The sequence below is a fragment of the Protopterus annectens genome, chromosome 6.part0 (genome assembly GCF_019279795.1).
Source record: "Protopterus annectens isolate FY-2018-M chromosome 6.part0, PAN1.0, whole genome shotgun sequence".
Taxonomy (NCBI): Eukaryota; Metazoa; Chordata; order Ceratodontiformes; family Protopteridae; genus Protopterus; species Protopterus annectens.
The window spans coordinates 917,609,129-917,635,735 of NC_056737.1; the positions used below are offsets into that span (position 1 = coordinate 917,609,129).

Below are 26,607 nucleotides of genomic sequence, written 5' to 3' on the forward strand. Positions count from 1 at the left end.
TTTTTCTGGCTCATTTATTTTTCCCGCACTCACTCCCATTTTCACTCAGTACCCCACTATCACTCGATGAGCTATACCTGTTTACCACAAGTTTAGCTAAGGCGTTATGAAAACGTCTTGTTACCCCACTCTCATACAAGATGCTATACCTGTTTGACACAGGTTTAGCTAAGGCGTTATAAAAACGTCTTATTACCCCACTCTCATACAAGAAGCTATACCTGTTTAACACAGGTCTAGCTAAGACGTTGTAAAAACATCTTTTTCCTCACTCTCATTCCTCCTTTCATACATATGACGCCAGTTTATTTTCCAGATTAACCCCACTCTCATACTGCGTATTCAAAGCAGAAAAGAAATGCATGCCACTTACCTTAAAACGACTGAAGGAGAGAAATCATAACTTTGTCAGAAAAAAAAAAAAATTGTTCATAAAACTTTAGAAGGCAGACAGGGACAGAAAAATGAAAGAAATACCACCGAAACAGAAAAATCTGTTGTGGGCCCTTTTAGCAGTATTTTGTTCAGTTCTCAACTGCTGCAGCTTGCTCTTATTTCAGATCCGAGTAAACGGCACCAATTGTAAAATTTCACAGTACTTTAAAAATGAAGATAGATACATTTCTTTCTCTCTTTCAGTGGCTTTTATTAACTACAGTACACACGTGTGGGAGCCTCATGGAAAGTACCAGGGAGACTCCCAGAACAAAGAAATAAACAAGCTTATATACTGGTGATGACAGTACAAAAATATAAAACTGGACCAATTAGATTATTACACAGGGCAATTAACCAATCAAAGGTTTACCCGTAAACATAAGACAATTCACATCATCGTTTCTCTAGGCAAAAGAGAAAATTGGATATACGTCCATAAAAGGCACATTTCCTGCCTTCAGGCAGACTCTAGCTTGTTCAGTATTTTTCCATTGTTCACAGTTCAGAGTTAACAGTACTCGGTACATCTCAGTTTATACAAACTGTCACATACTCAATTCCCTTGAAACACATGCTTTGGCTGTTCATATTCTACACTAGGGTCTGTTTCCATACACATCAAAAGTATATTATTAGGAGATATTTGTAGATATAGTTTCCCAAAAGGGTTTATTATAATATTTCTTGCTTTTGTGGACATACAAAAGTTGCACGGGTCAAGAATATAATAGAGGATTTTGTGCAGGTCACCAGTCATAACCTGCGTATTATGCGTTCAAAACATGGATGCCAAAATATTCACCTTAAGAACAAAGCTCTGGAGGTGAATCTTGGCATCCATGTTCATAGGTTTGTACTACGCTACTGACCACCAGGGTCTTTTATAAGCTTAGCTGTACAACCCAACCCAGTTTTGCCCTTGAGTACATTGGATGCGCATATAGTGAAGGGGGTATGTCGTTAATGAGGTAGCCAATGGTTGTGTATGTACGTGGGTGGTTATGTTAGTACGAGATTAAATGACTGTTCGCCTCTTTCTAGTGATATGGGGGTTGGACTGGGGGGGTGAAAATGTGATTGCCCATCCAATGATCAAAGTTTCACTTGAAAAGGGTTCAAGATGAATTCCACTTCATGTAGATGGGGAGCCTGTTTCAGTGTGTGAGGATCCTCCAAGACATATTGGTCTCTCAGCATGCTGTATTTATGTCACAGGTAAAGTTCAGGTGCTTGGATATACTGGTCCTGGTGCTGTTTGTTTTGTGGATGGGCAAGAGGTCTGTCAGAGCTGGGTCTGAGGATGCCTTATAGCCAGGCAAAAACCATAGGCTCGTAGGAGGTTACTAGGCTAATGGCCGTAGGACCTTTATAAGCCTAGCCATGTAATAACCTGAGTACCCTTATTGACCATAGTTAGATGGTCATTTCTTAGCAGAGCAATTCTGTGATCAGCACGGATTGTCCATGGGGACATAGGTGCCACCACTGGGCTGAATTTACAGTCACCCATCCAGTTGTCAGGGTTGCACTTGAATAGGGTCATAGAGTAACTCTGCTTCATGTTGAGTGGGAACTTATTCCAGAGGAGCAGCAATCACTTGGAGGTGTATCTCAATAACCTGTAGGATCTCAATAACCTGTAGGAGGTTGAATAGAGAGACACAGGGCCTTAAGATGATCAGAGTAGGACATGGTATTCATACCCTGGATTCTGTTGGTGAGAAATCTTTGAGGGTGTTCAACTGCTGCAGGTGCATGATTAGGAGCATGCCAGAGGGGGCACTGTATTCAATAATGGGTCTGATAATGACCGAGTAGAGTGGTACTGTAATTTCCTTGGACCTGGATGCCGTTCCCCTACTTATGACTTGGGCAGTATACAATGATTTTCTTACCATCTTGCCTATATGTTGGTATAAGGCCAAATTATCAACATATGTTCCCAAATCCCTAACTACTAGGTCAGCTCTTATCAATGGGAGTAATTAGCTTGGATGGACAACTTCCTACAGGGCACTATAATGCATTTCTTTGTGTTTTAATTCGTGGCTCTGGCATCAATCATTTTTTGTGACAGACCTTCTTGCAGCATGTTTGGTCACAGGAGCACTCTACAACAGCTCCCAAATTACAGTCATTTATGAATTTGGTGAGCCAGAGACCTTCAACATTATCCATGACTTCCTGAGAAATAGATTCCAAAAAAGAGTGGGCCCAACACAGAACCCTGGGGTACTCCATTGGTGACCTGGTCTCCTAGTGGAAGTGGTCTCACCAATCCTGACTTCTGTGAGACGTGTAGCAATTTACTGAATTATGTAGGGATTTATGCTTAATTCTTAGAGTTTGTCAACAATATCTGAGTGGGGTATTGTATCGACCAGGTCAAGGTAGGCAGTGTGCACGGTTTCTTTTCCCTCATCCATAGCCTTGATAACCCTCTCAAAGAAGCCTACTAGGTTGAACAGGCAGGACCTTCCCTTGACAAAGCCAAACTGGGATGGGTCCAACATGTATAAGTTGCTAATATCTGTGTTGATTATGTTTATAATTAATTCCATGGCTTTGCATATTAGACTTGTCAGACTATGGAGTTGGTTGATGGTCCACCCTTGTGGAAAGGAATGCCCATTGCAGCCATCCATTCACTGAATAAGTAACCTGTTTTGAGGCTGTAGTTTCAATGCCTCTAGTAGTCCTGCTAGGTAGTTATTTTTTTTAACCGCTAGGCCATGTCCGAGACTATTTAGGAGGCAACCAGGGATATTACTGGGGCCTGCTGAAGCAGCGATTTTAAGTTGTCTATCTCGCCTTCGTTCTTGCTGGTTGGGATCGGAGCCGATCCTCGGCTCCGACCCGGCCATCTTCTATAGCTCGAGAGCTGTTCACTGGCTCGAGGCTACCTCTTATCCCATGATGCCTAGCGCTAGCTACCCAGATCTCGTTTGCCGCTTCAGCTGCGAGGTGTCGTTTTTAACTGGCTCAGGCTTGTATTAAGTTTCTTACTGAACTTTTCTAGCTAAGATAGTGTTTTTTTTTTTTTTCAGAGTTTAGTTTTAGTTTTTTTTTTTTGAGTTTGTTTAGTTTTGTAGTCTGTCTTTCTTGTGTGTTAGCTAAGTATATTGTAGTTTTCCCCTCCTTAGAACTCGTTTAAATTAGAGAGTTCTCCCCCTGCCCCTCCTATCCCTTTCTGTCAGGTAGTGCTTAGTTTCAAGGCCTTCCTTCTATCTTTCTCTAGGTAGCTGTTTAAGTTAGAGGCTTCCTAGTTATATATAAAAAAAGCTTTAACTGTGTGTTTTTTCTCTTTTTTGCTTTTGTTGGTGTTGTGGTATTTTGTCATAGCCTTTCGGCTTTTTGGCTAACATCAGTGTAGTATCTCTTCAGGTATTTTTTTTTTTTTGATACAGGATATTTAAGGAGTCCAAGGTTTCGGGATTCAAGAAGTGTGACTCATGCTGTCAGAAAATGTCTCTGACAGATGGGCACACTTCTTGCGTCTACTGCTTAGGCGCAGTGCACCTGCAGGACTCTTGTTCTATATGCCATGCATTTAGTCCAAGAGTTCTGCAGGAGCGTAAAAATAAACTTATTCTGAGGGGTCTTTTAAAGCCCCAGGATTCACCGGCCAAGGCTCAGCCTATGAAATCGCCAAAACCGACCAAATCGTCTGCTCCAAGCTCGGAGCCGTCACTGGTTCAGATTTTACCTGCCACTTCGGTTCCAGCTGGAGATCTCCCTGTCGGCTCCATCAGCATCTTGGGAGCCATCGCAGAGCCACAAGAGGCTGAGGTCCCCTTCTCTGGAGTCAATACATTTGGCTCCTTGGTCTCCCCTGCTTCAGCGTGAGCGCAGTCACTGATCTTCCCACTCCTCTCGGTCCTCTAGGCTCTCTCGGATCACGATGTGGAGAGAGTGGTCAATAGGTTGCTGAAGTCACAGACACTTGCCAAGATGTTGTTAAGCCCTCCTCAACAGGTGTCGGCTCCATCCACTTCTATCGATGTTCCTCCTCCGACTCTTTTGAGCTCAGAGCCAGAGTTCGTTGGGGTTCAAGTCGTGGAACCGTCGGCTCTGATAACTATTTCTCCTTCGGTTCCGTCGTCGGCTCCGATTCCCTCGATGGTACCGTCTGTCAAGGGATCTGGGTGTCGAGGCTCCCTCGTCGGCTCCAAGGGGGCGAGTGGCATCGGACCCTTGTCCGACCCCCGTTCTCCCTCTCGGAGCTTCGGCGCAGGTGAGTTCGGCTCCTACATCAGCCTCGGAGCAGAGAAGTATTCTGATTTCCTCTGAACCGGATCCTTCTCTGCATCGTGGCAGGGACGTCTTTGATGTCATGAGGAGTGTGCTGGCCTCTGATTCAGCTCCACGATCGACCCCACCGGCTCTGTTCCCTGTAGTGCCTGCAACAGCCTCTGCTCCTCCTCCAGACCCAAAGTGTGGGGAACTGGCTCTCCAGGGCACCCCATTGGGTGTTTCCTCTTCTTCCGAGGCCTCCCCTGATCATTCAGAGGAGCCCCCTCGTAAGAAGTGCAAGAGGAAGCACATTGACTCCCCTGAGTCTCTCACTTCTGATACAGACTTAGATGATTCGGAAGGGTCCCCCTCTGAAGATGTTTCCTTCTCGGACATCCTAGAAATGCTTAAGCAGAGGGGGAACTGGAGTCCCCTAGCCCCTACCGAGGATGAGTCTGTATTCCTGGATGCGTTTGGTTCCCGACCTTCCACCTCCTGTGTTTTTCCGCCTTTCGATCCACTCATGTCTGGGGTGGCTCGAAAGGCTTAGTCAGCCCCGGATACAGTGGAACCAACCCAGAGATGACCTAGCAAGTTTATCACGGCACCCCTTGATAAGCAGTTCCTTACCAAAGGTGTTCCTGTGGATGCCATGGTGGTAGCAGCAGCCACTAAAAAGGAGTTAGTGGAAACTTCTTTGTCTGTCCATCCTCCTAACAAGGAGTCTCGGACTAATGGATAGATACGGAAAGCGAATGTTTGCTTCAGTGACCTTTTCTATGAGGTCACTGAATTACTTGTGCCATTTTACTCTGCTTCAGAGGGATCTCCTTAAAGAGCTCTGAGATACCCTTCAAGATCCATCAGCTGAAGGGGCTCAAGCTAAAGTGGCTTCCCAGCTGGCGACCCTTAGTTCTGTAGTCAACTCCTCCATGAGGCTAATTTCCTATGCAGCCAATGGTGCGAGTAGAGCCGCAGGTACAGGCGAGGCCCTTAGGAGACACGCATGGATGCGGCTGTGTAATTTTGCGGAACCCTTTAGAGCGTCATTCATCAGCACCCCCTTTGACGGTTCCTTTCTGTTTGGACCACAGGTGAAAGACACTTTGACTAGGTGTGAATAAGAAGGCAAGACTCTCTCTGCAGTGGGAGTCTGTTTTTCCACTCCTTCCAGACCATACCCCAAGGGTCAGAAGAGTGGTAAAATGTGGTTCCGAAAATCCCAGGGAGCCCCGCCTGACACACGTAGCGATTTTTCCTCCAGGGGTAGAGGAGGAAACAACAGCAGCAGACACCGCCCTCGTGGCAGAGGGGGTCCGCAGAACCAGGGCAGCAGAGAATCCTTCTCTGAGAAGCCCTTCCAGCATCCCTGAAGGGTTGCCCGGCTGCCCGTCTCTGGAGGCAGTCGGGGGAAGACTTTCCACTGTACCCAAAAGCCTGGCAAAGTTTAACGCAAGACAAATGGGTACAGTCAATTATATCCGGAGGTTACAAAATCCCTTTCTCTCAGCCCCCCTTACTGTCAAGCAAATCCCTTCCAGATGTTCCACCCAATCTGAGGGACCAAGCAGTCATAGAAGTTTCAAAACTGCTAGAAAAAAAGAGTCATCCAGGAAGTCCCGGCAGACCAACACTGATCCGGAACTTACTCAAGGTTCTTTTTGGTACCAAAAAAGACAGGGGACTGGAGACCGATTCTGGATCTCAGCAGACTAAACAAGTCTGTTCAAAGAACAAAGTTTCGGATGGTCATGCTACAGTCCATTCTACCCTTTCTGGGTCAGGACAATTGGATGTGCTCCATAGATCTTCAGGATACGTACTATCACATCAAAATGGACAGGCGCGCCAGGAGATTCCTTCGCTTCCGGCTGGGAGCCAGTCATTACCAGTTCAGAGCTCTGCCCTTTGGTCTCACCACAGCCCCCAGGGTGTTCAAATGTATGGCAGTGGTCACGGCTCACCTGAGACGTCAAGGATTCCAGGTGTTTCCATATCTAGATGACTGGCTCCTCACTGCTACTACCAGGCATCAACTTCTGCAAGCCAGGGACTACACAATCACAATTTGCTCCCAGCTAGGCATTACAATAAACTTTGAAAAATCTACCTTGTTGCCCTGTCAATCTTTCACCTATATAGGCGCAGACTTAGACACAAGGAACATGTCCGCAAGGCTTCCGCCAGACAGGATATCATTAATTCACCAGCAAGTACAAATTCTAATGCAGAGCAAAAGGATCCAATCAGATTTGTCCTCCAAACTCTGGGTTCCATGGCAGTGGCAATTCTCCTAATCCCTCTGGCCCGCTTTCACATGAGAATCCTTCAGTGGCTTCTGTTCACACAGTGGTCTTTCCAACAGCTCCCTATGTCTCACATGATTTTGATTACAGAAGCATGCAAAAGGCACCTTTCCTGGTGGATGGTCTCCCCACTAGTGTCTCAGGGCAGACCCTTCATTCAGCCCCCTCTGGTTGCCACAGTGACCACGGATGCCTCCCTGATAGGGTGGGGGGGGGGGCATTATCAGGGCAGGACAGTCCAAGGCACTTGGCAGCCTCACGAGTACCATCTGCATATAAACGTCTTAGAAATGAGAGCCGTGCTCTTAGCGTTGCAAGCTCTTCAGGACTTTCTTCCTTCTGGGACCATTGCAATGCATACAACATGTCAGTGGTGTGGTACATCAACAAGTAGGGCGGAACCAGGTCCTAACACCTATGCCGAGAAGCACTCAGAACTCTGGCAGTAGGCGATTTCCTCCCAACGATTTCTGATACATCCCTGGGAGGTCCAACGTCATAGCGGACAGGCTCAGCAGAGCTATTCTCATGCCTCACAAGTGGTCTCTGAACCAGGTAGTTGCGGATCTGATCTTCCGCAAATGGGGACAGCCTTACTGCGACCTTTTTGCCACCCCCTTCAACAGCAAATGCAGCAACTACTACTCCCTTCTGCTTCCTGGTCATTCTCCCAGAGATGCTCTAGTCCACGATTGGCCTCAGGGACTTCTTTATGCCTTCCCTCCATTTCCCCTGATACCGAAACTCCTACAGAAAACAATGTCATTGGGTTGCAGAATGATCCTCATTGCCCCCTACTGGCTTCGACAGATATGGTTCCCATTCCTGCACCATTGCTTTCTCCATCAGCCCTGGACTCTGGATCAGATGGGCTGCATCAATCCCTTCTAACACTCCAGCTCACAGCTTGATTGCTCCACTTCCAACCTTAGCCAGGCTTCCCAGCATTTCCCCGGCTGTACGTGAGATTGTCTCCTTTCAAGTCCGCCACTAGAAGGACTTATGCTATTGTCTCCTTTCAAGTCCGCCACTAGAAGGACTTATGCTAGCAAATGGAAATGTTTTTCTTGTTGGGCAGAAGCTAGGAACATAAATCCTTTTTCAGCCCCAGTCCACGAAATCTTGGAGTTCTTATCAGAACTTTTACATTCTGGGTCCGCTTCTGCTACAATCAGGGTTCAACTAGCGGCTATCTCAAACTTTCATGCTGGGTTGTCTAATGCAAACATTGTCTCATAAGCTATGTAAAGCTTTTCTAAGAGGGACTACTAGACCCCCAGTGAGAGATCCCCCTCCTCCTTGGGACCTAAACTTGGTACTAACCTCTTTAGTTATGCCCCTTTTGAACCTGCAGTGTCCTGCTCCATTAAGTTCCTATCTTGGAAAACTCTTTCTGGTAGCTATTACTTCAGCCAGACTTGTCTCTGAACTTCAGGCACTATGTGTCCATCCTCCATACTTAGTTTTTCATAAGGGCAGGGTTGCTCTGAGGACTAATCCCTCTTTCCTTCCTAAAGTCTGCTCAGAAAATAATTTTAACCAATCTATAGACCTACCTGTGTTCTTTCTTAACCACACCAACAAGGCAGAATACAAATTACATCAATTGGATGTTCATGGACAACTGCGTTTTTACCTGCATAGGACAAAAGATATAAGGAAGTCGGACAAACTATTCCTTTCCTATGCTCTGGGCAAACATGGTCTCCCAGTTTCCAAAGTAACCTTATCCAGATGGTTGTCTCACATTATTACTTTCATCTATCAACTGAGAAACAAAGTTATCTGTCAAACCAAAAGGTCATTCTACTAGGGCTTTGGCCACCTCTGTAGCCTTCCAGTCTAGGTTGCCCATGGACTCTATCTGTGCAGCTGCTACGTGGGCAAACCCTCATACCTTTATTTCTCATTACAAGCTAGATATGGTCTCCAGGAGCAGAGCAAACTTTGGTTCCACTGTTCTGAAAAGTCTGTTCCAATGAGCTGCCCAGGATTGTAGGTGCTAGGGACGCTGTCCCAACCAGCAAGAACGAAGGCGAGATAGACAACTTAACATAAAGAAGTTATGTACCTACCATAACATTCCATGTTAGTTGTCATCTCACCGCCTTTCTTGCGTCCCACCCTCCATCCCCCTATCCTATTGGACCGAGAGGAGTTCAAGTTTCACTGGCTGAGTGTTCTCTGGTTGTTTCCTCTACAGACTTGCAAAGTGTGACAGGTGTGCTCAACATTTTGTTTGGAGAGGTTCATTCTCTAGCTATGGCTAGGGTTAGCTATTTCAAACGAGATCTGGGTAGCTAGCGCTAGGCATCATGGGATAAAGGGTAGCCTCGAGCCAGTGAACAGCTCTCGAGCTATAGAAGATGGCCGAGTCGGAGCCGAGGATCGGCTCCGATCCCAACCAGCAAGAAAGAAGGCGAGATGAAAACTAACATGGAACGTTATGGTAGGTACATAACTTCTTTTTTTTGGCCTTAGCGAGCGCTGCAAGTACCTCCTCCCTGATGATAGTTGGGAAGATGTGCTAGAAGGGATTTCACGGGGTTTAGTTGTGGGAGGAGTTGGTGGTGAAATTACAGACAAGTTTATCAGCAAATGATTTACTACCCTGGTCACTGAAAGTTGTCTCATTTACCACCAGTTCTGCACACTGCTGTTTTATCTTTAAGGTTTTTGTCCTAGCTGAAAAAGGCATTGTGACTGCCCTTAGCTTGAGCGGCTATCCTGACCTCATAATTGATCTTATTAGACCTCATAGTTTGTTTATTTGAATCAGAGGGCTCCTGTCTCCGTGAGAGCTGCTTATTCTGATTTTGGCCATGACATTTCTTTGGTTATATACCATGTTAAGGTTTAGGATTCCACTTGTGGGGTTTGTTTCTGGTGTTAAATGTGGGTTTGGTTCTGTTGGTATGGGATCTTCGGTTCTGGTTGCTCTGGGAGCTTCAATGCTGCCATTTACATGTTTGTACAGGGTTTTCTGTGAACAGTTCTATATTGTCACCTGTGCTCTTGTGGTGTGAGTGAGCCTTGAATTTTGAAAAAGTGTTGCTTAACAGGATGTAGTTAGTATAAGAATAGTTCCTAACTGTTGTTGGTTTAGTTGGATTTTCCGGGTCGACTTTTATTTTGAGAAAGACCGCTTGGTGATTAGACCTCACTAAAGACTATGTGACAAGTGGGGTGAGGGGGTGCAATACTCTATCCATGTTGGTGAGTACTAAGCCTAGTATGTTTGAACTGCTGGTTGGAGTGTGCACTATCTGGTCAAGGGTATTTGTGCTGACAAAGTCCAGAAAATGTTATGGTTGTACTTTAGAGACGGTGTACATTTCCCAGTCTGTACAGGGGAAGTTAGTCTCCATGAATAGGGTGTTTGGATTTTCAGCACCTCCAGTAAGTCCAGGTATAAGTTGTGAGCTTTGTTGGTCATACATGGTGACCTGTAGCTGGCCAGAAAACCATACAGAACCTTGTCTGTGGAGACTTGGATGTAAGCATCATCCTGTTTAACTAACCTGTAGTTGTATTTGTCACTAATATAAATTGAGACCCCTCCACATTTAGCCTTTGTCTGCGTTGTTGGTCTAAATGTGTGGAAAACACTGTAACCTTGCACTGCCAGTGTACTTTCTGCAATTTTAAACCAAGTCTTGGAAACAGCACAGATGTCTCCATACTTCAGAGTGAGGAGAGCTTGTAGGCTGTGGATATCCTAGCACTGAGCAGTAGCACTTTAAGGTTACTTTAATTTTTTTGTGCTATGTAGATAGTTTTGTCATTTTGACATTGCCTGAAAAAGGCTGTAAGGAGGTGGATAAAGTTTTAGCCAATACATGAAAGCCTACCGGTGAAAGGTGCAGACCATCCCTGCAATGTGATCTGTTAACTATGTCCCTCTCATGAAGATGGGTATTGGAACCCCCTGAAGTGATGCCAGAAACTAAGCCAGTTGTTAAAATCTGTTTTCTGTTCATACTGTGGCATCATCCTTGGCGAAGGGAGAATGCTGCTCAATGCAAGAGACATACTTGTTTGACATGTATTCAGAGAGATGCATAATGTTTGTTTTCATATAGTCCATTGAGGTACACTTGAGATTATTTACACCCACATGGACTATGGCAGGATCATATTGGTACCTGTGGTGCAGTGACTTAGAGTATATGCATGATATTACAGATCCTAGTTCCAGATAGGCAACTAACTGTTAACTTCTCCTTCTCCAGTCTGGCAAGAGGGACACTGGTGTGTCATACAATAGAATCCCCTATGGCAGCAGTATTAGGTAAAGTGCTTGCTTGCCTTCTGAGCTTTGTTCTTTGGCAAACATTGGGTGTGGGCGTATGAGTGGTGGTAGATGTTTTTTGTATGTGCTTTAGTGACTGCTGAGAATAGGTGTTGCAGATAGACATGGCATAGGATGTCTTTGAGGTCCAGGAAAGTTTTTAAGTGTCTCAGCATAAGAATGTCTGTGTGTGTGGTAAGTGGTATGCGTGAAGGATGCAGTGTGCGTCTTATTGACAGCCTTGTTAAGTAATATTTTTGCCTCCAAGGAATTTATATATGTACATCTGTCATATACTGTGTTAGTCATTGGAGAAAATTCGTATCCATATTGTTAGGACCTGTATTAGGGTTGGTCTGTTATGGTTTAGGGACTTGGTTTTATGGGTTGGTGGGTGGGGTCACCTGTGAGGTGTCTGGTATTAAGACTAGCTGTGAGGTAGTATTATGATCTGTTTGTACTGTTCAATGTGCTATTTGCTCTAAGTTTAGATGCACTCAAAACTTTACTATGTTATAGATTAAGTCCTAAGTACCAGCTTTAGGTAAACTTTACAGTCTAAGCATTTGCTACAATTCAGGGCACTGCTAATTGCCACTGCACTGTGAGCTGCTTTGTGTAAATGCACCTACTTTGTAGCCACAGGAAAAAAAAAAGTTGAAATCCAACTCCTATGCCTTCCGGCCAATAAACAACTATACTTTGAGCTCCCTGGAGTGCTTCACAACTCAGAAAAATTAACCAAACAATTTCTGCCACAAGACTGATGACCCTGGAAAGTCTTAATGTAAAAGCAGAGCAAAACTAACTCTCTAATGCAGACAAACATCAAACAGCTAAGTCCCTGACTGCATTGCCCATCTGTAATGCAGCTTAAATCAGGGCAGATCAGTAAACCAGCAAACAGAAAAGAAGAGCAATTTTTCAGGTAAACAGTTACTTAAATGCTTTGAAAATACTGCAAAACAGTAGCAATCCTTTAGTTTATTTTTGCACTTGCCCTTTCTAATTTAAAGTTCCTTATCTCAGCCTGGATGGCTCTGGATGCAGTAAAAACATTTTGGATTCACAGGCGAGGGTGCCAAGCATTGCTCAGCTCTATGGGAATGAGCTCAGCAATAAATGACTACACTCTGAGCCCTTCCCATGTCTTTCCCAACTCAAATAGACCAGGCTACCACCTACAGCCATTAGATGATGTCGTCTTAGTATACTTTTTGTGTGTTTTTTACATTAAGTGCAATGCTACCCCAATGATTTAAACAGCTATCTAGTTGCTGCTAATAAGGCGATTTAAGACTAGGTGAACCTACGGCAATGCAAAATAACAAGTCTACGACAGTGCCAAACAGTTTAAAATGCACCAGAGAGAATTTATGAGGAAGGTTTCTCAAGGGCAATACTGTTTGGATGGGTGGACACACTCAGTATTTGGATCTATGGAAAATAATGGGAAGAATAAGTATTTTAATAGCTTATACAACTATGAGTTGGAGACGGTAGCATTGACAAAAAGGCAGAAGTCAGAGCTGGACATGGCAGAGTTAAAGCTGTTAAGATTTGCACTGGGTGTGACAACGATGGACAGGATTAGGAATGAATATATTAGAGGGTCAGCCCAGGTTGGACAGTTTGGAGAAAAAGCCAGAGAGGCGAGATTGCATTGGTTTGGAAATGTGCTAAGGAGGGATGCTGGGTATATTGGGAAAAGAATGCTAACGATGGAGCTGCCAGGTAAGCGGAAAAGAGGAAGGCCTAAGACAAGGTTTATGGATGGGGTGAGAGAGGACATGCAGGTGGCTGTTGTGAAAGAGCAAGATGCAGAGGACAGGAAGAAATGGTAACCGATGATCCGCTGTGGCGACCCCTAACGGGAACAGCTGAGAGAAAAAGAAGAAGATACAACTGACAATAGCAGTGAAAGAGATCCGGGACTTTGGTAGTCCGATTACTATAAGGGGTGAAATAGACACGGAGTGTTTAAAACCACAACAGAAAAAGGGAGAAACCACAGTAAGAGATTTGTTTATCTGATGTAGAGATGCTCAGCAGCTAGATTGCTTTGTTTAAAGCTGTAACCATGAGGTCCTGCCAAAGCAGAGAGGCTGCAATACCCAACACTAGCTAAAACACAGTGATACATAGAATTAACAAACCAAGAGCAAGCCAATCAAAAGTAAAACCGTATCTAGTTCAAACTAGACACTCCACCTGCAAAGTACAAGCCACACTCCCACTGTAACCATGTATTTATTGCTGGGGGCTACTTAGCTAGTTTTAATAAATCTGATTTAGCTAAGTAACAAAAATAATTTGATTATGGTTAAAACAGTTACAAGACAGAGATTCAGTTTTCTGTTGTACAGATTCCCAGGAGCTAGATTCCTTTGTTTAAAAATGTATCCAGGAGGTGCTTGCAAAGCAAGAGAGGCCATAATAGAGAACTCCTATAATAACGGGTTATGATTGGACACCTGATCCTAATTCATTGTAGTTTGTGGAGCATTATCTGATACATGGACTACTAGTTACAGAAAAGAAGTGCCAAGTCTTTGTTGGCTTTCAAAGATATAAAGCAAGTAGCTAGTGCTGACAGAAAGGTGTAAGCTATTCTGTTATGTTACAAAAGAGTCAGGTACACATTAATGGCTAAAACAGCAGATGGAAACAATTCTGTTTTTATTTTGCTTCAGTCATTTGCAGGTCAGTACTGATGGATTTAACTGCCTAACTCTATTCCTGATCTTAACAAGTGAAGCAGGGGTGCTTAGCATTTGTTAATATTGGGCGTCGTGCTATAGAAGCACTTAACTGATTTCTCTCTTTCCAGATATCAGAGTGTAACCACTTCACTCTGTGCACTACATTAATAACAGCAGCAATTATTTTTGTTAAAGCATTAGCCAGCCAAAAGTTATGACATTTCATTTTGCAATGAGAAGTGCATAATATTATGTCTCTTGCATTCTTCTGAATTATAACTTGAAAATGTCTAAAGAGTGGCAGCGTGGCACAGTGGCTTAGCAGTTATTACTGCCTCACAGTGTTTGGTTCTAAAGTTTGCTTCCCATCTAGGGTGCTGTCTGTATAGTCTTCACATCCTCACTGTGTATGTGTGTCGTCACGAGGTACTCCCGATTTGTCCCACATCACAAAAGTGCCATAGGTGAGCCTGTCTACTGTCTTTAATTTGTGTGGGTACCCCTTAATACAGTCTGAGCATTTTGCTTTGTTTTTCCCAGAATTATGCATTTTTTTGACAAGTTCTTGGTTAATAGTACCAATATTTTATAGTGTCTCTAATTTTGGGCTTTTCATTAAATAATATTTTTTGGTTTTTGTTCCTAATTCTGAAGGTAAAGGGTTAAGAGTCATGAATGTAGGTAAATGAGCAGTTGTCTAAATTGCTCTTAGGTGTTTTGTGTGTGTGTGTGTGTGTGTGTGTGTGTGTGTGTGTGTGTGTGTGTGTGTGTGTGTGTGTGTGTGTATAATATTCACCCGTGCATCCTCCACTGAGTTGGCCCCTCAATGAGTGCGTTCTAATAGACTTCCACATGACCCTGTTTTTAATTAAGCCAGTAGCTGGAAAATGCATAAATGATGTTTAGATTATTATTCTGTCTCAGTCATTTCTGATATCAAAAAATATACATAGATATATAAGCTAATCCCTATTGCAGAAGTATTCCATTTAGGACAGAGAGTATATTTACTTTGAACACTATAATAGATACTACAGATATTTTCATTATGTAAGAGTCGTATTTTCTTACATGGGGAAGTTACAGTTTTGTGTAATATCAGCTTGCAGAATTTAACCATCCCTAATATTTGATACCTGAGGCTGTCATTGGTGTCTACATAATGGCAAAAGTTCCTTTGTTTAAGCTCTTCTAGTTTAAATAATTCTGTATTCTTGAATGGGAATGAAAGATGACCCTTTGAATACCTAATTATTTATGAAAATGTTTGATCATCGCCATTCCTACTACATCTGATTTCCATTCTAGCTAATGCCACATCATATTTTGTTAAAAGTTAGCCCCATTGAATGTGGCTGTCCAGGTCAGATAATTATAGGCAGTTGTAGATGCATTTGTCTTTGAGTCTACCTTGGTCCACTCCCTTTGTCTTCTTGGGGGTGGTGGAATAATACTGTCCTTTGCTATTCTTAACATACTAAGTGGTTTGGTTGCCTTATGGAAAAGTATTTCGGATTTAATGTGCACATTGTATCTTACCATCTATTAATTCCTTGGCATGCATTTATGTTCCATATTTGTTTTCTCTAGTAGATACAAATACTGTTAGTATGTTCTTATTCTTCTGTCACAGTTGCAGCTTTCACTCACTTGACTTGTTCATCTGTTATCTCTCTGTAAGGGCCTTACAACATTTCTTTCTCTCTTCTATGAAATCTTACTGACCTATAGATCAAACTGATAAGAAAGTTGCCAGCACAGAGACAGAAAAAAAAGGCAGTGCTTCTGCTAAATCAGGTAAGTAATACTTGTGTTTGTTAACAGGAATAAAGGTTGTTCCCTGAATGTGTGCTCACTTCTTGCCTAGTAATGAATGAGCCTGCCGTTTTTTCATAACACGTTGAAGTGCTCGCTCTACTGTAAGTTAACACAGTGGCTTGTGCATGTTTGCTGGTGATTCTGTTTGTGAACTAACTGCACTTTTTGAGACTTGTCTGAGAAGGATTATAAAATGTGTTTAATTTATTTAGCCTTCTTGCCCTTATTACTTCACTAAAAGTTATTGGTGTGATTTAATGAGTTAGTAAGGAAAATAAAAATGTATTTGCATAGCCACAGCATGCATAATGAGTCAGAAGCAGATCTAATTTACCTTGCTTGGTCATGTGCAGGTGCAGTAGGCAATCTTTAGACAGAAGTCCGTTTTTCATGCGTTAGTATCAAATACAGTCTTGTCTAGACCTTACCACATGGGTAGGCTGGCATGTTACCTTTGCAGCCCGAGATGATGCTCATCTGACAGAGCAGTTACAGGATGTCCGTGTTATCTGGGCATGTGCAAATGTAACAAGCTGACACCCTTGTATGTTTATGCTCCACACAAGTGGGGATACTTTATTCTTCCAAATAAGAAGTCACATGCCTGCAGCACCTTCCTAGCCTAGAAGAGAGCGTCATTTGCCCCAGAGACAAATCTGTGGATGCTGGGTTGAAATGATCTGTCCGTATGATAACAAGGGTTAAGGCTGTGAGGTATTAACAAGTGTTACAGACCTTGATTGTGTGAGTATCTTCTTCCTCACTTTTTTTATCTCTGAAGGCATTTTACCAGGCCAATGCTACCTGGCTGCCAGTGAAGTCAGTTGTGCATAGTGAGTCTTAACTGGATAACCAATAAGTAAAATCCATGATTAGCTACTGGAATTGGACTTGTAGCAACAATGAAGAAACAGAAAAGAAATCAAAAGTAGAATATGTATGGGAAAACAAATTATGTAACACGTGACCATTGTGAACAACAAACTCTGCATTTTGTCAGTGACATGCAAAACACAAATCAAAGAACTGCATGAGTTTGTTTTATTTAAGAACAGCTAAATGGTATGGTGAAGGTCTTTCACTTGACTTTAAAAGAATCCATTTTGTTTGTATGCACAAACAGCTTCACTGTATTTGGCAGAGAGCCCAGCAATGAATTAAATTAAAAAAAAAAGTTTCCAGCAAGGAACACTGCACCATAGTTTGATCCATATCTGGTATTTTGTCAAAAATATTAAGATAGCTTGCTGCTTCTGCCAAATCTGCACAGAAAACAAAAGTCATTTTAAAAGGACAATGTCAATTGCATTATTTGTCTTTTAAGCCATGTTTGAATAATTTTCTTCTTGGCACATCAAAAGTAGTGCTGCAAGGCATAAAATAGTAAACACTCACTGCAGTTTTAGGTGTATGTCAATATTTTGCAAAATGGACTATGTTTCAGTTTCCACCAGGAATAACTCAAAACTAAACTTTAATGTGTTATTTGGTTAAATTTTGTATGGGAACTATTTATAAAAAGCTTCAGCTGCCTCGAAAAAGAAAATTTAAAGTACAGTTTACAATATGTATACAATGGTATGTATACATGACTATTAACATTTGCCAGGTATTTCTTATTAATACACCTGATAGGTTCAAAGGTTATTTGTCTACTTTTTCCTGGGCTTCTGTAACCATCCTTGTTACTCCATTGACTTGTCTGTTCCCCTTATTTCCCTGGACTTTGCATTCTTTCAGAAGGAATACCTTTTGATAATTATATTGTCAGACGTAGAGGTGAATTGTCATTTGCAGAAAGCGCATTTTTATGCTCATTAGCCATAACCTGTCTTGCCTGCTGCCTGAGATTTCAGGCTTCACTATGCTGCCTCACTGGAACATGTGCAAATGCTTCTGCACCTGGGTACATAGAGTTGGCATGGAGGTTCGACTTTGCTAATACTGAACATACATTCCTAGTCCATAATGCTGAATGTTGTACATCATCTTTCACTGGCAAGTGTCAACACTATAGTGGACTAGCCTTGTCTCCTTTTGTCCAGGGTGGTTATTGGGTACTCACTATTGCCTATCCCTACAGTACATCAGTATCTGTGCTGGCGTTCAAGCCAGGGTTGTCTGGGTTGAGTCAGGGTTCTGTCCCTCTAAGTCATGCAGCTGACGTTGTTTCTTTCTCTGTTTTTTCTGTTCTTTGCCTGACAGCCATCAGCCTCCTGTAATCTGTTAACTCATTCATTCTTCTCAGGGCAAGAGCTGATGATCATCATATTTTTTACACAATCCTAGTTGCAAGCATTTTACATCACAAACCATACTGACACTTCATAGGTTCATAGGTTAGTACTAGGTTAATTGCCCCTTGTGGGCCATTTTAAGCCTAGCCAATTATCCCACATGAGAATCAAACTCTGCACCTTGTGTTTGCCAGGTAAACACCTTAACCATTATACCATCCTCCTTCCAGCTGCAAACATTTATACATCACTTATAATCTACCCAGTGATTTTCAGTCAAACATTACAAAGCTCATTTAAGTCCTGCCTTCTTTCAAACCTTACTCCTCCCCTGGTATATATTGTTCCAACAATTCCCATTTTTTCCTATGTAGTTTGTTTCTAAATATTTCAATTCCAGTTTTATCTCTGTTACTATATTCACTACTACTTGCATAGTTAGTTTAGATTATGATTTCCATTTTGTAGTAATTGCTTTTTTGGCAGATATAATTAGAGACAGCAAGGCCTTATGTCTAGGCAATTCCGATTCTGTATTATAGCTCAGAAAAATCATCTCCCTCATTACACCAATCTGCCCAACCAACGTCTCTGATAGTGCATCCCCACATGGAATCCTTAAAATCCGCCAACTCACTGCACTCCCAGAAAATACGTTCCCAATTGCCTCTTTCTTCCCTGTCACACCTCCAACATTTATCTACCTGAGGAAAAATTCTTTGAAGTCTACTTGTGGTATAAAAATATCTATGTAAGAATTTCCAAGAAAAAATCCTAAATGTACATTTGGGAGACATACATATATCCTCCCATTGTTTCTTTGTGAATTCCTAATCCAGTCTCTCTTCCCAATCCTTTCTAACCTCCTCTGATTGATTATTATAGTTATCATGCGATATTTTATATGCTCTGCTAATTATTTTTTTAATGACAGCTTCTGTTCTAGATTCTACTAAAAACCCTACCAGTGCTGGTCTTTTGTTTAAGACCCCCTTATTTCTTTCTGTTTGCCTATATCAGTCCTTGATAGGGAAGGCAATCATTAAACTGCAGTCCAAATAAATTCTTGGCATCTTCCCATTCTATGAACTTTCCCTAGTTAATTTGCTCCCAATACCTTGGTTCCTTTGCCACTGTTCTTCAATAAATTCCAGCCCACACTTGCCTATTGTCTTTATCCTTAATTGGAGTCATCCCTATTGGCAGAATCTCCTTTCTTTATTCGTGTGCTGGCTTAGTTCTTAGAATACTTTCTGCTGCTTTATGGATATAATATTCTGTATGGTTATTGCTTAATTCTCCTTTTTGGCTTCAGCTTCTTCTTGGGAGGAAAAAAATCTGCTTTAAATATTTTCCATCTTACAGCTCATTGTTCACAGTTTATATGACTCAGTGGATTCTTCTGCCAGGGCTGTGGCCACTGCTATTGCTTTGAGGAAGATTGCCAAGCATTCTCAGAACCTCCCAAATTATTTGAAAAATTAGATTTTAAATTCTCCTTTGGATAGATTAGTTTTTGGTTCCTCTGCTGCGGAGGTTGTCAAAAAGTGTGATGAATGGGATAAGTTGATGAAGGGAATTTAAGATTGAAATGTCAGCACTGGATATGCTGAGTGCCGATGAGCCAGAAAAACTCCTCTGTGACCCCCCCCCCCCAAAACTTACATATACCAACTCCAAGCTCACCATACCTCAGAGAGAAGGGAATATTCTGAGAAAAGGCATCTTGGACTTTGGCTGAAAAATCAGACATTCTTTCTCCGCATTTCATGACTCGCTCTAGCAGGTCCCAACATTTCAAATGATTACTAGAAATTGCAAGGGGGGTTCTAAAAGGAACTTAGGATCTCTCCACAGCCAAGGACAGTGCAACAAGTCAGAATGACTATTTAAGGGACCTTGGTCCCCGACCCCCACACTCCCTTTCAGAAAGCCTGACTCTTCCACTTTCCTTTTTGACAAATGCGAGTTTCAGATAAATTATTTATATTTATTCCAGTTTGATGACCGGGGAGGTCCACTGGGCTTGGGGGGGCCCATTTTCAGTGGAGGCCTGGGGAGAAAAGCTCCACAACACAGTTTACTTGCATGAATAGTTTCAAAGACAGTTTGCATTACAAACAACAGGTTGCATTCAAAAAAAGAAAAAAAACAAACAATTACAGTTTTGTTCAGGAGAAAAAGACAGGCATATAGCATAATAGCTAGATTTTACTGTTTAGTTACATATACAGTCTACATTTGAGAGCGAGGTTAGGAAGGTGAGAAGATTAGCCAGGAGTGAATGGGGAGGAGAGCTTGAGAGGTATGGGCTGAAGAGTGCAGTTGCAATTCCTGTTTAGATAAAGGTAGGAATGAAGTTGAGTTTTAAAGTTAAGGTTGTCACAGGTCCTCAGTGTGGAGGGCAGCTCATTCCATTTTTTAGCTAGGGAAAAGGATAACAGAAGCTGACCAGCTGGGCGCTTGGGTATTCTGCAAGTCATTCATCAAGGTTTCAGACAGTAACTGGAGGAAATTCACACATCCCTTTCCAGGCAGTAAGTCCACATTCACCAGAACAGATTCCTCTAATTTCCCTGTTCTTTGACACATGCTATCTCAAGGAGTGATGGAACCAATTCCCCTTTCCAGGCTGGGAAAGGTTTTTATTCAAAGATGTTTTGGGGCCAAAGAAAGGAGTTGCTTGTAGACCAGTTCTGGATCTTTTTTTCCTTAAACCTGTCTGATGGTGCCCATATACAAAATGCTGTCACTTCACAACCTGTTACCTCCTATTCCAGACTGCTTCCTGGTAACATGAGACTTAAAAGATGATTATCATCACATTCCTATTCATCCAGACTTCAAGCATCTATTAATATTTTGTGTATCTGGATTTCTTGCCTTGCCCTTTTGAATTATCCACTGCACCAGGAAGAGTATTCACAAAGTGCCTAGCTACAGTTATAGCTCAATGCAGGCAACAGGGTATTCACATTTTCCATATTTAGATGACTTGCTCATCTTTGCAGCGCATTTTTCAAAGTGTCTTTGGTGAGTGATCTTCTATACAAGCTGGGGTTCCAAGAGAACATTTAGAAGTCTTTCTTTTTTTGACTCCTCACAGGATTGTATTCCTGGGGTGTCTGCTTATCACCCTAGTTCAAATACCCTTTCTTCTGCTGGAAAAATATCTATATCTATTTCTAAGGTTTTCTACTTAGACTGAAATACCTCAGGATTTTGGGTTTCAAACCATCTCTGATTCTCATAATAAGCCTGGCAAGACTTCACATAAGAAACAAAGGAATGGTATCTGTATCTGAAGTCTGTTTGGTCTCAGCACCAGCATCCCTTTTTTCAAATTCCAGTGCTAGAATTTGTTAGAAGAGAAATCACTTGGTGGAGACAGCAAATTTCCGTAGAGTAGGTCTCCCATTTCCCCCTTCTTGATCCAAAGCAGTCGGTCACCACAGATGCCACAGACCTTGTATGATGAGCAGTGTCAGGAGGGATAAAAGTGCAAGGTGTGTGGGACACTAAGCATAGACACAAACACATAAAGGTAAAAGTGATGTTACCTTGGTTAAGGCACTCCACTCCACTCTCTGAATCATTTTTGGACATCTGGACCTCTTCAAGCAGTCATATTCTGCATCAACAAGCAAGGAGGATCTGGTCGTACCCATTTGCAGACTAGCCATGTTAGATTGCGATATAGCTTCACAGCATAATCTCACTCTTCAGGCATCTTATATTCTATCAGAGCAAATTGGTTGGCAGACAAGCTGAAAAGGGCAAGGGCAGGCCCTCACAAATGGAAACTAGATTACGGTGTCTCCCAAGATTTAAGCCACCTGTGGGTAGTTCCTCAAGTAGACCTGTTTGCCTCCTCTCTGAACAGTCAGCTGGCAAGATTGCGCTCCTGGACTCCATGCAAGAAGACCTTGAAAATCAATGTCTTTTCCTTTCATTGGACAGGAATGTTCCTGTATGCTCTTTCACTGATATCCCAGATACTTCTGAAGCTTCAGGAGGAATCCTTCAAGGTTATTGTGGTGACTGGCTGAAGCAGCAGTGGTTCTTTCTTCCTTTTTTCTAAAAATGACCAGGTACAATTACCACAAGCTTCCGCACAGAATGGATCTACTCAGATGAGATTGGGGGTGTTTGATGCACCCCATACCCAGTTAACTTCAACCGACTGCCTGAATGATAGGGTCTTAATTCACTCTAGGCACCTATCTACAGAGCATATGCAGTAGGTACTAATGGAAGCAAGAAAGTCATATATGAAGAAATGAAGATTTTTCTAGTTGGTGTCAACAACATAACCAGCACCCATTCAAGGGCAGTGTTTCTCTGGTTTTACAGTATTCATGTGTGTTACTATCCTTGGACCTTTCTTACTCCTCCATTAAGGTTCAGTTAATGACCATTTCAACATGTCTGCCCATGGATCCTCCTCTTCATAGGTTTGTACTAGGCTAACTACTACCAGGGCCTTTATAAGCCTAGTTGAGAAACCCAATCTAATTGCATCCCCTTGTAATGTTTGTCTAAATTGGTGGGGTATGTTACGGGGGTTGCTAAAAAGTTATGTGGGAGGTATGTTAAGAAGTGTTTAATGTTGGCCTCTATAAGAGACATTGGGGCCAACTCCATGAATTTACAGTTTCCCATTCAATGGTCCTGGATGTCTTACTATTACTTATAAGATGGGCAATGTAAAATGAAGACTTATCACCTTGACTATGTATTGACCAAAGGCCAGAATACTGTCTACATATATTCCCAGATCTCTAACTACTGGGTCAACTCTTAGGTGTGTTATCAATGGACCAGATTGTCTAGGTTGACGTTTTCCCAAAAGGCACTATAATACACTTCTTTGCATTGAGTTTTAATCGGTGGCTTTGACACCAGTCATTTGCCTGCTTTAGACCTTCTTGCAAGATGTTGGTGTCATGGGGGAATTTACGATCGCTCCTAATTTGCAGTTGTCTGTGAACTTGGTGGACCAGAGGCCCTTGATATTAGCCTTGACGTCTGAAAAGTTGATGCCAAACAGGAATGGGCCCAGCATAGAGCCCTGTGGCACTCCACTGGTGACCTGCCTCTTGGAGGTGGTCTCATGAGTCCTGACGTCTTTGGTACTGTCTGTGAACCAGTTGGCAATCCATCAAGTTTGGAATGGATTCCTGCCCAATTTGGTGAGTTTGTCCACAATGCCTGAGTGGGGTATTGTATTGAATGCCTTAGCCAGATCTAGGTTGTCGGTATGTACCATTTTCCCTTCTTCCATTGGCTTGGTGACCTTCTGAAAAATGTCTGCTAAGCTGAGTAGGCATGCTCTTCAGCTGACAAAACCAAACTGAGATGGGTCCAGTGTCTACAGGTTGCTAGTGTTTTTGCTGATCTTTTCTATGATTCAGTCCATGGCTTTGTATGTTAGGCTAGTTAGACTAATAGGTTTGTAGTTTCCAAAGTCAGTTGATCTACTCTTGTGAAGGGGGTAACAGTTGCCATCCTCCAATCACTTAGTACATAGTCTATTTTGAAGCTGTGGTCTAAAAGTGACTTGAGCGTTACTGATTGGTCATGTTTCAGGCTATTTTGGAGAGACAAAAAATTAAGGTCGAAACAGTGATAGAACTGAAACTGTAGCCAAATGCACAAATCCAATAAATACAGCTCCAGAAAAACGCCAGATACTTTTAATAAAACAACAAAGCTTTCGGATTACAAATCCTTCATCAGTGTTAGTGTCTATACTGAATAATGCACTGACCATTAAGCCAATACTAGTTAAAACAGAAGGAAGTAAGATGAAAAATAGTTTTATACTATGTCTTATAAATGTTATATGCATATAGGAATATGTTTTAATTAATTTTAAAATAATTTAGTGAATTTTGTAATTAGTTTTATGTTTTTATAGGCTGGCTGTTATGTGACTGACTATTTAATAAAGGCTTTAGAATCTAGTATAGACACTTTAACACTGATGAAGGATTTGTAATCTGAAAGCTTTATTGTTTTATTAAAATATCTGGAGTTTTTCTGGAGTTGTATTTTGGAGACAGCCAGGAATAATATCAGGCCCTAGTGAGGCTGTTTGAGAATTCAGCAAGCACTGCCATAATCTGTTCCTGCTAATAGCTGGGAGGTTTTATGCTAGCAAGGATTTCATGGCAGTTGACAGGGGGGAGTGGGGGCTGAAATTTGAGCTGAATTTGTAAGCCAGCAGGTTTGCTGTGTCACTCTACTCAATGAGGGTGGTACTATTTACTACAAGTTCAACAAACTGCTGTGTTTTACGTTTGAGGTTTAGGACATAGGTGAAGAAGGTCTTGTGGTCATCTTTAGCCTCTTTCAGTTCTCTTTCTCTTTCAATACTTTCTCATGTCTAAATGTTTTTGAAAGGGTTTTTCTGCACAAGAGGCCTCCAAGGAAACCTGTGGCCCCTCCTTGGGGTCTTAATTTTGTGTTGGAGAAGCTAGCACTTTCTCCATTTGAACCAAATACTCTGTCCAACTTGAGGTTCTTAACATGGAAAAACATTTTACTGACTACTCTGACCTCTGCACGAAGAATATCTGAGTTGCAAGCTCCTATAGTGAGTCAACTCTATCTTAATTTCCACAGAGATGGGACTTCCTTAAGAACTAATTCTCCTTTCATGCCTAAAGTGATTTCCAATTTACTTTAAGCCAAACTCTCAATCTCCCTGCTCTCTTTTCTGAACCTAAAAATGAGGGAGAAAAGATGCTGTATACCTTGGATGGCAGCAGACAAGTTGGGTACTATCTTAACAGAACTAAATCGTTCAGATGTTTGGATCAGTTGTTCATTCCTTGTGAAGGTAAGAAGAGACGACCTGTGTCAAAAATGACCATTTCCAAATGGTTGTCTCAGGCTATTACCTTTTGTTATTCTCACCACAACAAAACGATTCCAAGATATTTCTGGTTCCCAGGAAGGAGGAGTTGTGAAGGTCCATTCTAGGCCTGTTATTTCTCAACACCTTTCTCATGGTTCCCTCTTTCAAGATATTCTCTTCAGGTAGTTTTCCCTCTGTTGCTTCCTCAAGTTTTTCTGGTATCCCTGGATCTGAAGGACACTTGAGGGTTAACCCTCTCTTCATGAGGTTTATACGTTTCTATATTTCTTCCTCTCATTATTGGTTCTCTGCTTTGTCTTTTGGTCTTTCTACAGCTCTGAGGGTCTTTACCAAATGTTTGGGCCCTGTGGTAGCTTTCTACAGTGAAAGGGAATTCAGATATCCCCTTACTCGAAATTCCCTTTTGACAGGCCCCCTTTCAGCTGCTCCTATTTCAGGATCCACACTGCAGTGTGGGGTTCATCCTCATTCTCAAGACGTCTGTCTTAATTCCCTTTCCAGTCCAACCATTCGAATGTTGGCTTGCCTCCTGTCTCCCAAGGTTCTGTCTTTGACTGCTTGTTTCCAGTTCCTTCTACCTCTTCAATCCTTCCTGCAAGGGAACTTCTCAAAGCTGTAGGGTACATGGCATCCACCATTCCCATGGTTCCATTAGCCAAACTCTATATGAGGAAATTTCAGTGGTATCTCAAGACTGGCACCAGCACTGCCATCCCCTGGAGTACCTGGTTCATCTATTGCCTTTTCTCAAGCTTGAGCTCCATTAGTGCATTCACCAGATTTCCCTGAATCCAGGTCTGCCTTTTCAGGTTCTACTTTCTACTCAGGAGTTGTACACAGATGCTTCCAATCAAGTTTGGGGAGCCTCTTCCAACATCCTCAATGTCCCAAGTCTTTAGTCCTATCAACAACTGACAGACCATACCAACATCAAAGAGATGAGGGTTCTACTACGCTCTCTCCAGGCCTTTCACTCCCTTTGGGTTCTGGGCCCTCTAATGTTTTTTTACAGACAATATGACAGTCATGTGGTACATCAACAAAGGGGTCACAAAATCGTAACTTCTTTACAAGCTGACTCTTCAAGCTTGGGATTTTGCAGTCTGCAGTCCACAATCACTTGGTTCTTCAGGCAGTTTACATTTTTTCAGAGCAGAATCTTGTGGTGGACTCTGAGCCATTGCAGTACAAGTCCTCTCAAATGAATGCTTCACAAGGGGGTGTTTCTGGACATTGTTCATTGGTGGGGTACTCATCAAGTATATATTTTTGCTTCCTCTCTTGAACAGGCAACTTTCTCAGTTCTGTTCAGGGCTGCCGAATCCTCTAGCTTGGAAAGTGGAAGAAATGTATTTTTCTTGGAAGGGATGTTTCTGTATACCTATCCCCCTCTTCTGCTACTGAAGATCCTGCATAAGGTCATGTGGGACAGTCCCAGAATCTTGCTGGTGACTCCCTTTTGGCCTAGACAGCACTGGTTCCCCCTTCTATTTAATCTGGCCAGGGATAATCATCACAAGTTACTTCACAGGATGGATTTTGTCACACAAAACAAGGGGTCGCTCATTCACTCTTAATTGCTAGTTTGGATGCTAGGGTTTTGATTCCTTTTCAACAATTTTCTGAGGACATGCTTCAGGCTTTGCAAAAGGCCAGAAAACCCACTACTAGAAAATCCTATGTAAGTAAATGGAAAATA

At 42.4% G+C, this 26,607-nt stretch overlaps 1 protein-coding gene across 1 annotated transcript in view; it reads left to right on the forward strand.

Annotated features, from left to right (window-relative positions):
• The window catches only part of EML1 (EMAP like 1), a 1,110,860-nt gene that overhangs the window by 489,852 nt on the left and 594,401 nt on the right, over positions 1 to 26,607 (forward strand). The window contains exon 3 of the mRNA XM_044073595.1: positions 15,702 to 15,767. Coding sequence (XP_043929530.1) covers positions 15,702 to 15,767 — 66 coding nt within the window. The remainder of the gene's footprint in view (positions 1 to 15,701; positions 15,768 to 26,607) is intronic.